Source organism: Embiotoca jacksoni, unplaced genomic scaffold (assembly GCF_022577435.1).
Source record: "Embiotoca jacksoni isolate LCO1_2020_lvr unplaced genomic scaffold, fEmbJac1.0.p SCAF_32, whole genome shotgun sequence".
In the NCBI taxonomy this organism is placed as follows: Eukaryota; Metazoa; Chordata; class Actinopteri; family Embiotocidae; genus Embiotoca; species Embiotoca jacksoni.
In genome coordinates, this window is record NW_027185384.1 from 66,791 (window position 1) to 79,120 (window position 12,330).

General features: G+C 41.4%; 1 protein-coding gene across 4 annotated transcripts in view; it reads right to left on the bottom strand.

The window, feature by feature from the left end:
• Positions 1 to 12,330, bottom strand: part of syt1a (synaptotagmin Ia) — a 155,474-nt gene that overhangs the window by 26,969 nt on the left and 116,175 nt on the right. For 3 of the 4 annotated variants that reach the window (XM_069164800.1, XM_069164798.1, XM_069164799.1), the window contains 2 exons: positions 3,353 to 3,525; positions 382 to 507 (listed from right to left, as the gene is read on the bottom strand). In XM_069164800.1, the coding sequence (XP_069020901.1) occupies positions 382 to 507; positions 3,353 to 3,525 (299 nt within the window). The remainder of the gene's footprint in view (positions 1 to 381; positions 508 to 3,352; positions 3,526 to 12,330) is intronic. The other variant, XM_069164801.1, reaches the window with a different exon arrangement.

Here is a 12,330-nt window from a genome sequence, read left to right on the forward strand (position 1 = left end):
AAACCCAGTCGCTGGAAAAAATAAAAAAATAAAAAAATACAACAGATGGATATCTGCAGGGGCTGCATTCAATCAAGCAGAAAGAGAGAAACAAATACAAACTAAATCCCAACAGTGGGCTGTATCTTTCACGAGGCTCAGCGGTAAACCCTCAAACTCGACCAACATGATATATCCCTGGGAGATTGCTCTCAAGCTTCAGTGACCAAACTGTGTTTACAGAAGGAAAATGTTGTGCAAAACCTGGTTTGGGTCCCGTTTAATCTCTGGAGAGACGAAAACAGTTGGACCTCAGAGGTTTGGGCGTGACCATACTTACGAGGGAGGAGCTTTTTGCAACAACGACACACACTGAGAGAAGTTTGGAGCGCCGATCCTTACCGCATTCTCCGTGAAATTGTAATCCAGGGAGTATTGTAATTTGCCCAGTTTCTGGTCCTCCTTGGGCTCGGCCTCTGTCTCCGTTTCAGTCAGCCCTGTCTCCGCATCCTCCTCATCCTTCAAGGCCTGAAGGAGACACCCACCAAGAGTCAGTGTCGCCTGTTTGTCGCTGGTGCTAGCGCCCAGCCAGCCGTTCCCCCCGCCCAGGTCCTGCCAGCGGACCTACTCCTGTAAAAGCTCCCGTTTGTTTTATGGTGCAGCATGGGAGGGGGAGGGAGGAAACGGGGGAGGGAGGGAGGGTGGGGGGGGGGGAGCAAGCACTAAAACACCATAGCAGTTAACACCAGGACATGCTTTGTGATGCACTACAGCCCCGGGCCTGGTCCCCTGATGGTGCTTTTCTATCAATCTCTGGGTGTTTTCTGTTTAAAGGGAGGAAAGATCAAACGATGGCGCCAGAAATGAGAGCAATGGGCAAGCATTAGAGGAAGAAGACAGGGCAGAAAGAAGGGGAGGAGAAAAGATGCTTCTAGATCACAGTAAGACGATTCCCTTGATGTTATTTCAGGCAGATCAAATCTCTGTCAAAAAACACATATCAACTGGGAAGTGTCTGAAGAGACAGAGAGCAAGAAGTGAAGTTGCCCTTTTTTTTTTGCTAGCCTGGCGAGGAGGTGAGGAGGGCGGGGGGGTAGCAAGTGGTGGCACTGGTGGGGGCTGGAGGAGAGGTGGTGGTGGTGGTGGTGGGGTGAAGGAGTTTTTGTTATCAGAACAACATGCGATTGAAGAGGCAAAAGACATGGTTTCGTCAAGGTCATTCATTCAGCGTCAACCGTTTCCTCCCAAGATGTCTCTTTTCGTTAGGCATGCAGAGCATTCTCTTGTCGTACAAAAAAAACAAAAAACAGTGCTCTCGTGTGCTCCCCCCCACCCCACCCCCAAACCCCCCACTCCCACGTGTGGTTTTACTCCCGCAGACCCACAGTCACATTGTCATCATAGCCCCTTAAAAAGCTTTCAATGTTACCCCCCCCCCCCCCCTCTCCCCCCTCCCCCCCTCTACGCCGATGGTAGCTAGAAGCGTCATGCCAGCGGTGGGTGGGGAGGTGTTGGTAAAAAGGGGGGTCGTGATGTACATCGGGGCCCGCTCCTATTAGTTTGTCAAGTTGCTCATGTGAAAGCAAGAAGGCTGAACAACACTGATTCAAATTTGCCTCTGTCTTTGCCTTTTTTTTCCGGGAGTATTTTCTTTTATGTTTTTCTGCTTTGACACATTTGGAGGGAAAAAGCAGAGCATGTCAAATGATTGAGGAAATAAAATCAAAACATGTATTTTATTGGATTTTTTTCCGCGCTCCAGGAAAGTTGTAATCCGTCTCACCGAGGGCTGACGGATGCAAATGCCACAGCGCATCAAAAGCTTCCTTTTCATCAGCAGCTTCAAAAGAACATTTACTTGTAGAGCCTCTCAATCATTCGACGTTTTCTCGCCACCTCTCGTTTGATATGTAAATTCAAGATTGAAAAGGCAGGAGACTTTAGCCCGGCACAAAAAAATCTGTGTGGTTCAACCTCGTCAATGCGCACCCAGTGTTTGTTTTTTTTCATTCATATATATATATATATATATATATGTGCATATGCAGGTTGTACACACATATATAGAGCAGATATACATGTACTGTGTGCATAGTTACATATATTTGGTTCTATGGGAGTAGTAGTTGTTGTCAAGAGGCTATAAAAAAAAAAAAACGTCAGAGCAGCAGGCTTAAGAAGATCCAACAGCAATTGGGAACCTACCGCCAGTGACCATCCCGAACAGTCATCAGACACAACACAGATAAGGAGGACATAGAAGGAAGAAACACAAATTAAAACAACCACACACAGGAGTTAACACACCAGAGTCTGAGGCACACCGGGAGAAATGACCGCCTGCCTCAGGAAGTGGCAGATTCGCCGATCTCGGAGATTAGTTATTGGAGCAAACCGAGGTCTTTTATTTTGATTAATGGATATTTGAAAAATAAAACCCGGATCGTACAAATGATACAAAAATCTTGCAGCGGCTTGCGTGATCTTGCTGGCTGATAAAACTGTTCACTGTTATGTTAAAAAAAAAAAAAAAAAAAAAAAAAAGTTATAATGAACGCTTTCTTCTGCAATAATCGAGTCAAATGAGGTATGAAAACATCGTCGGTGATTTTCTGCCTACGATTCTTGATCCACCTCTGGTAACGGAGGTGTTGCAGCAGATTAAAGATACTCGGTATGACGACGCTCTGCAGGTGCAATTAGCGCGTTAACACCCTCCCCCCTCCTCCCTCCGGTACCGGTGAACGAAAAAAAACCCGTCCCGTTTGTTTATGGTTTGGTGATGTCATTTCTCTGGGTGGATACCACTTCATTGCACAGCAAACGTTACTCACACTCCTCAACAAGTGAGCAGGTCCTCATAAGCCCCCCCCCCCCAAAAAAAAAAATCAAAAATAAAATAAAGGAACACACAGGAACAATAAGCAGGAGAAAAAAAACAACAACAGAGAGATTGAAAGGCTCTCTCTTAAATCTGAAGTCTTCTAAATGACTTCCATTAACTCTCCTGCAATTAGGCTGAATACTTTTTAAATTAAATGGTGAAAATGTCAGAGTAAATAATACTGTATGTATCTCTTTTGGCAGCAGTAAATACATCATAAATACAGAATACATACTGTACAGTAGCAGCCATTGCAGTGACACTGATAGAATTAGGGTCAATGTGATTGATAAATATTGCGTAGAATTATAAGCTCTAAAATTCAAAACATCAAAAGCATTATTGTCTATATTTAAGACAAATAATTTCTTGCATATTATCATGCAAACAGCATTCATGAACAGCCTCTTTTTTGGCAGTAGGTGTGTTATTAAATCAAAGTTCAAAGAGCAGTTATCTGTCTGAAATTTAAACAACAATAGTCTGTACCTCGGTTTTGCCTCCATCTTTGACGTCCATCATGTTGATGGCATTTTTGCCCTTGTCTTTGCCCTTCTTTTTGTTTTTCTTCTTGAATATCCATTTTTTGCAGATGCAGAAGCAGCAAGCCAACACCAGGATGATGGCCACTAAGGCGATGGAGACGATGGCCCATGACGGCACTGCGGAGACAACAAAGCAGTGCAGAAAGGTTTTGCGTTAAGACGTCCGGCAGAAATAAAACATGAAAACAGAGCGATCGAACCAACTGACAGGTGAGATAAAAAAAGCAGGGAAATGCGCCTCCAGAGTGGCCACACCAAGCGCCCGGCTCCAACGAGACGTGGCAGACTTCTAACGATCGGCGCCGACTAGCGGGACGAGACCCGATTGAACAGCTTCAGCCAATTTAGCGGAAGTAACAGATGTTGGCATTTTCCACTTGCCATTTAAACAAAAGATTCTCAGACGGCTGACACTTTCACGGCAATCAGCGGCAACGCAGAAGTTGCTGGGAGCGAGGGCTGCGGTAATTTTGCAGGGTGTGATCGAGAGGCATTAACGCAAGTATGACCGTGACAATCCGATGATGCAGTAAAACTAAACAGGGTTCGCCTCGCATTGTTCTCTCTGCTGCCATATTACCTTTTAAACGTAGTCTGAAATTAATCTTTTGTGTTCGGGGATTTAAGGCTTTGAATTTCTTTTTTTTTTTTTTTGCAGATAGACTGCAGGTTCAGACAAAAACTTTTCTAAAAGGCCGAGCTGCCGAACTTAATCTCAGTGGTTACACGAGAGCTGGACATTTTGAGTTCAGAGGAGACAACATTTTGAGAATCAACGTCGTCCGTCCATCCTAATTTAAGGCTTTTTTTCACTTTAGTTTCTTCACCGGTAAAGTTTGGAGGAAATACAGCGAATATTAATAATTCATTCACTCTTCCATTCTAAAAAGATGCTAAAATCATACAAATATTGTATTATTAATTATAACAAGTTCATCCACTGGCAGCGTTGCCCTTAATTTTTGTGTTATGTCACTCAAATTGAGCAAGATAATGTCATTTCCTGCAGCCATTAATTTGAGAAAGACGTTTTATGAAACTAATTAAAAGTGTTTTTCCTTGTACACCGTGTGGGAACTTTTCTTTTATCCTGATGATTAGAAGAGTCTTTGAAGACATAGGAAACATCCTCAGAATCACAACGAGGTCAAACGAACAGCTGGAAAAAAAACAAAAAAAAAACAAGTTATTTTTTAAACTAAAATTCCCTCGAGTAACTCTGACTAGCTTTAAGACATTTTAACATGTTTAACATTTCACACAGAATAATTCATACAAAAAGTATGAAAATATCAGTGAAAATCAACGGGGATGATAAAGCCTGGGGTTATTTACGAAGTACAGGGATTTATTGAAATTTATATCTCACTTTTGTGAGTACTTCACAGCGATAGTTCCTGATAATTTCACAAAAAAGTCATAAAACACAACCTGGATTTGATTAAGAAACAGTAAAAGAAAAAAATGTAATGTCATCGTCTGATTCTTATACAGGTCAGAAGTCCAGAACAACAGTTTTGGAGATTTTCCAGCCAGTTTGTGTGTAAATAACACCCAAACTAAATGTATAACTCATGTTATTCTTAAAAATGTATATTTTGAAGAAACAGTAAGATTTTAAACACTCGTTTCTCCGTTATAATTAAAACAGCTTACAAGATGATAAAATCATGTTGGGGCGAATGAATGGCTGTTTCCCCCCACCCCCTCCACCATATGTTGCATGGACCTGACTGGAGAAATGGGACAAGCAGCAGTCACATTCACATCGTCAGACACTCAACAACATCGTCAGACACTCAACAACACATTGACAGCCAGCTACAAACACGGTGACACCTATCTCAACTTTCCTCAGCGGTCGGCTTCCTGCTGCCGACACGCCACACAAACACGGTGACGGAAGGACAGGCGGGTTGCTTTAAGGACCCGAGAGACGGCGCAAAGTCCAGATGGGTTGAAAATAATGAGAGACCTCAACAAAGAGAGACACCAAACACCTGGCAGCCCAACCCTCATTTTAAAATGGACCAATGCGCCCATTTTAGGAGCAAAAAAAAAGAAAAGAAAAAAGAAATCCCACAAGACGTACACTGTCACTCATCTCAGGAAAGAAACCACGAGGACGTATGAAGCGGGTCAAACTGAAACTCAGTGAAGACTTTATCAGGAAAAGCTCCAGAAAGACATATCACGACAGAAAAGTATATTACAGTCTATCAGTCTGGGGTTTTTGCTCGCCAGCATTCGGCTGTGGTTCCAGATGAGAGAGAGAGAGTAAGAGAGAGGGGAAAAAAAAAAAAGAAAAATCGATTCTCTGTTGACAAAATCAATAAGCACTCTCATCCAAGAGAAAACAGTGAGTGATGCTCCAAGATAACTTTAGGATCTACAGCTTTGGCTTCGCCTCGGAGCGGTGCCGTAATGGAGGCGACGCGGAACAGGCCTCGTTTGCGATGAGCCACCTGAAACCGGTAGCGCTTCCTTTAGAAACCGGACACGATACACAGAATGAACTGCGGGTCAGGCGGTGTTGCATAAAAAGAGCGTAAATATCGACTGGGAATTTGTAAATATTGTGTATATTTATGCGCCGAGAAGATTTAGTAACCAAATCAAAGGAAAGTCACATTTTTCACAAGTATTTACCTTTATTAAAGCCATTACAACTTCCAAACACTTTATAATGACTGCCTTATTAGAAAACGGTACCAGGTGTATTTACATTTAGTACCTGCGTGTACAACTTTGTAGAGAAGTAAGTTCTGGCGACTGTTTGAGTTCTTTTGGAAAATACTGCTGCTCATATTAAAACTTCAGCTTTTTAAAAGCAAAATTCAAGTACTTTTAAATCACTTTTAAAGTTGTCGAACCCAAAAATGCACAAACTCCAGAAGCGTTTGTCGTCTGAATTGTTTCGACAAATGTAGTTGAAAAAAAAATTACGTTTACAAAATTCTTTTATCCTCACGGCAATCAATGTATTTTGTCGCTTTGTATTTTATTACCAGTTGCTTTGGCTGAATGTTTTGATCATATTTATTCAATGCTTGCTAATTCTCAGAGTAAGGAATCACGAGAGGATTTATTTAGCTATGAATGACGAGTCAACACAAGGAAGAAGATAATATTTGTTGTTGCCCAGAACAGGTGGATTTAATTTTTTTTTTTTTTTTTTTTTAAATCCACCTGTTCTCTGATACAGAGGTCTTCAACCTGGTAGTTGTGATAATTGTAGAAATGTAGCCCCACTCTGTCTGAGTGAGAGAAAAGAAACGAATACGACGACGATTTTTGGCTTATATTAATGATCGTTTAGAAGACGCAGCAGATTATGTTGAGATCAAGTATTTCAAGGAGTAAATTGAAATTCAAGCATATTCCAAACCTTGAAAAAAACATAACGGTTGAGATGAAGCATTTTTCAAACTCTGGAGACCTTCAAGCCTGCGGTCAAAGCAGAAGTATCCGAAGTGTCACAGTCTCATACCTCTGGGGATACTGTGCCACGTTTAAAGCTACTTTCACCTCGCTCGTTCAAATCCAAACACAAGGTAAGGTAGGGAGACAGCGTGTTAATGGAAGTGTCAGAGACGCGACAGGTCTGAGTTTCAAGCCGGCACACCGCAGTGATAAGCAATCGCCTCTCTTCTGAAACTGTGGGATGGTGATTTTTTTTTTTTTTTTTTTTATTCCTCTCCAAATGGAAGCTCTGATTAACGGAAATCAGAATAAATATACTGTAAAATCTCTCTTTGGTGCTTACGTCACTCTACAGTCACTCTGGCATTTCACCGACGCCTGATGGAACTCCATTTAGACAGTTACAGTGGAAATCAATGCGTGAGCCCGTCCCTTATCTTATTCATCAAGCGCACGTCTTCCAGTGAAAGGCACTTCTGTGTTCCTTAATTAAAGGAACCTGAGTCCCAGAAAGCAATAAAAGCATTCCCTAATTAACTACACTGTGTGAGTGTCTCACACAAGCAGAGCGAGAAAGTGAAAGAGAGGAGCGAGAGGGAGCGTCGCCAGCACGCGCGCTGCACTTCGACTCCCGACACTTATCTCCGGTTCCGCGACGCGCCACGGAAAAATGGAGTTTCTCTAATGGCCGGGGTCGCGCATGATGAAATCTATGTTTGCTGTTCCTGAAGGCTGAAATCACTTTTCAGCAACGGCAAAAGGAGCACGAAACAATGAGGCACCTTCGGAGTGCCTTGGACACCGTAAGTGACATAATAATGCTCGTAGTGCATCCTTCCACAGCGGTCCTCACCTCTGCAGCTTCTATAAACGGATTTCTAAAGAATGTTCTTGACCTTTACGCCAAATGCTCAAACGCGGGACATAACCATTTTCATTACTTCTTAGAAGGGTTTCTGCAACGATTCTGCATAAAATAAGAATTTAGATCACAATTCTCTCTCAAGATATTCTTTTTCAATCTAAATGCTTGATGGCCTCATTTACGTGATGACGAAGAAAGCTAAAAAAAAAAAAAAAATTGGATGGTGCCGATTCAGGATATTTAACTTTGGACATTTCATGCATCCCTACCTCTTATAACATTTATTTTTGTGTTGCCCAACACAACAGTATAAAAACGTCTACCATTGAATGAATACCATAGAAGAGTGTCAGTGTTTTCTCACAGGCTGACTTCTTTGAGGAGGTGGGTCAGTACTGTCGCCAGATTTACAATGGGTAAAAGAAGCAGATATTTTGGCCTGTTTTGACACCTGTCGATTAATAAATCAATCTTATAGGCGTTTACTGCACTTTTATTGCGGTTAGGGTCACCTAACGAGTCATGTTATCTTCACTTCACATGTCTCTCCTTCGCTCTGCTCCCTGGGTGTGTATCGGTGGCTAAGCCCCGCCCTTAAACAGACAAAACGCGACCTATGACAGCAAAAACGCAGCAGAGACTCTGCGCTGAAAGAAAACAGGTGCACATAAATTACACAAATAATTCAAATAAAATATTTCATTACTTAAAGGGGAGGGTGGGTGTCCCGTCCTCCTACAACAATGGTAGAGGAAGCTCTACGGTATATTCAGCAAGTGGAATAAGAAATATCATTTACTGCAAAACCTAAGCTCAAATTGATTTTGGTGATTTTTTTCTGACAGCAGTGGGTTTAAGATCCCACAGAAGAGCTTATTAGACTTCAGTTTTGAGAAATGAGAGGATGTCAAAGAGCAATAACCTCAATGTGAAGCAAAAAGTCAACTTTCCCTAGCTGACATTTTAGGTCTTTCAAACATATTGTAGGTGACTACATACAGATGGAGTCAGAGAAAAGAGGATTAAATATATGCAAGTCTGTGAGTCATTCCCACAACAGGAGGTTCTGTGTCAGAGAGTGAGATCATTTTGAACTCATGAGAGCTGGATGCACTCATTTTTAGTTTTGAATCTGAATTAAGTGGTTTAAGATCATCTGGATAAACAAGTGTTTGACCTTTTGTGTGCTCATGCTCCTTTTCGACGTCACTGCGGAAAGATGATGTGTAAACCTCTACAAACACAATGGAAGCTTGTAATAAACCAGAATATCTCCTTAATAGTACTTTAAATTATGCAGAAACAACTCAGGAAAGAATCTGATTTTGTGACTTTAAATCAGAGAAAGTAGAGAAATTGACTGATGTAACTTGCACATTAAAGACTAATATGTGTGGATGTAGGAGCGTGATCTACCACATAAAACTCCACAGATATAAACAAATCTCAAGAATAACATCAATTTATATTCACTCCACTGCCTTGAATGTGATTAGCGTGAGGTTTTGCCACTTGCATGGATGAATACTTTAAATTAAAGTCATGAAGATTTACGTCTCTGTTCTGACTCATTTCTATAATTAAAAGGAGATTCATCCTCATCTACCTCCCTGACAACACAAAGCACTTTACATTAGAGAGAAAAAGGCTTCTCGAACAGGACGGGCACATTTAAAAGGGCCGGGTGTGTATGTGAGTGTGTTATATTGCATCTGCGTTATATCCACTTCCAGCCCACACTAATCCAATGTGACAGGACCCTGTTGGTCAATTAACCTTGACATTATATCTTGTTATGCCATCGAGAGCAACAGTCCGTCCATGGCCTTTCCCCACTGTGGCTTGTTTGAGCAAACAATATGACTGCAGCAGGGAGCATCATCCAACTATCTGCAACAATGTTAAGCTGTTCAATAAGCTGCGAGTTGATGACAGTGGACACAGTATTCAAATATCCTCTATGCGAGTTCGCCCGTTCATACAAAACAGTATTTAATTTCAAATTAGCTGCTATTCCTTGTAACTTGATCAAATTATGGATTGCTATTCTGTTCTGTGTTTAACTCAGATTTCTATCAGAAATAGTAGATCCAATTAATTTCCAGAAAATCCTGTGAGCTGAAGTGAAATAAGTGGTAATTTCAGAGTAAAGGTGTATTCACATCAAAATCACTTTGCTTTTGACTAGTACGCAGCGGGGACGTGATGAAAAACGATATTGGCAGTCTGGGAAGAATTTGACTGCCAAAAAGTACCAAAAGTCTGCAGCAGAGTGCAGAAGAGAAAAGTTTGTGACTTAAAAGCAGTAAAGTTAACTTGGGATGTCTGGATTCAAAGGAGTGTATTGGTTTACAATTTAAGTATTCTTTGCTTAAAATATCATTTGACGGACAGATTTTTCTTTTGTTTTATGAAACCCAAGATTTTAAGACTTGATGGAGAGACTTTTTGCGGCCGTTTACAAAGTTCGAGAGTCCCTTTGGTCGCCTAAAAGCACAAAGCCTCTGATAAAAGAAGAAGAAAGAGAGAAATGCAATTATTTATTTCCCTGAAATGTCAATCGCTTGTCTGTGTTATTTGGAGTAATGGCTGCTGCCAGCAGTCAAACAGATCAAACAGCTTCTGCGCTCAGAGGTTAATTGTTATCGGGAAGTAAAGCCTCGGGTGTTTAGAAAACTTGCTAAGAAATCCAATATGCTGGTTTCCTCACAGGCGACCGCTCTCTTCAATGAAAAGTCACAGCGTGGTTTGGTGCGATTACATAGTCGGACCTCAGTGTGTGTGTGTGTGTGTGTGTGCTCATGTTTATGTGTAAGAGGAAGAATTGATCATTGACCTCTTTTTGTTGGCTTTGTTGTTCACAAATATATTTGAATTATGACTTATGCCTGTTTTTTTATTTATTGCTGAACAGGTTTGTTTCTCCCGTTTATTGTTCATATGTTGTACTATTTACTACGTTTATCCAGGTTGGGGATCTTTTCCTAGTTCTTGGATCAGACAAAACAATCAATTTGAAGACGTCACCTTGACCTCTGGGAACATGTGACTACTTTCTGGCATTTTATAGACATCTTATTTAACTCATTAATTAAGACATACTCAACTGACTACTAAATAATATATACCTGAAGCCTTACAGTGTATGAAATGGGATCCAAAGACCAAACCAAAACCATCTATTTATGAACAAAACTCACCAAACTAAGACAAAATTTCTCAAAATATCCTTTGAATATCTCAAATTAAAAAGTCAATTTATACAGATTGAAATAAAGTGTATTGGTTTTTGCACGCTAGAGCCATCAGCCAACACATGTGGCCGAGGCGATATCCGCAACATGGAGATCATCGACAGAAATCCAGCAGGGAGTTGGGCCAGTGTGACAGCTCCATGCCAACACACTCAAAGCCTACAGGGCTTAAACCGAGTTATAATCCCGAAAGAAGATCTTCTGCGGCCGCGGTAACGAAGCCGTGCTGAGCGTGCAGTTTCGCCTTTCTCCCACAGATCCTTGTTAAATTTCGCTCCCTGGCTTTTCTCCAGACAGTATCGATATTCCACGGAGTAAACAACTCTTTGGGCATTCATCATCGGCTCGGCAGCACCGGGGGAGCCGAGTCGCTGCTTTTTGGTTGAGAGGATGAGGAGAGAGAAAAAAAGTAAGACGTAAGACCTGGTTGGCGATTTTTTTTTTTTGGGGGGGGATGATCTAGGAGAACTGTTTTCCATTTAGTTCTTCAAAACAAAATAAAAGTGTCTGCTCGAGCACCAGAAGTGTCGGGCTTGGACTACATCTGGAGGTAATTGCAATACGTCTCGTTGACATCAACCTCAGTCAACCACAGAACGAAACATTGTTGGTCCTTTTCATTCATCCTCTACGGCAAAAATGCGTTTCCATTTCCCATCTACAGTATGTCCCGTTTAAGCCCACATGAAGCTGAAGCTCTCTAGTTTCCGCCATGGGAGTTATTTGAATATAAATTACAGGTTATATTTTGGTAAATATGCTGCTCGGTACAAACAGCCGTTCCTCTGGAGACGGAGGAATTTTTCTCCGTGTGCCATTAAACCTCAGAAATGGAGGAATGTGACTGGTGGCGTTTGTTTGTGTCCTTGGTGAAGAAATAGGGCTCCTCTTCCTCAAGAGCCATTTCCTGTTGAGAATATTAGTGAGCCTGTGGATATATCTATATTTAGATTTCTGCTCAATCTCCTGACAAGTGCTTTATCCTGAATGACACAATGACAACTGTCTTCTCACATGCTTAATGCCGCGAAATTCTTCGGGCAAAAAACAACAAACAAGTGGAACATGTGGAAGTATGTGGTTGGAAGGTTTGGTGCTAAAAAGGACTGTTGGGGTTGTATTATGTCAAAGTCAGGGAGGCAGTTTTGATGGGAAGCACAAGCGAGACAGAAAAACAGAAAATCGAACTGCGAATGATAAAAGCTGTTCCGCATAATGTTTTTATTAATCACGTCAACCATTTGAATTATTGTTGCCAGGTGTTTGTTCTCCACTTCAAATGAGATTACGTCTTTCGCGAGATAATTTAGGAAGACAATCACATCTGAGCCGCAGGAAATACTTCAACTGTTGTTACTACTTTGACTCAGAAGCATCACA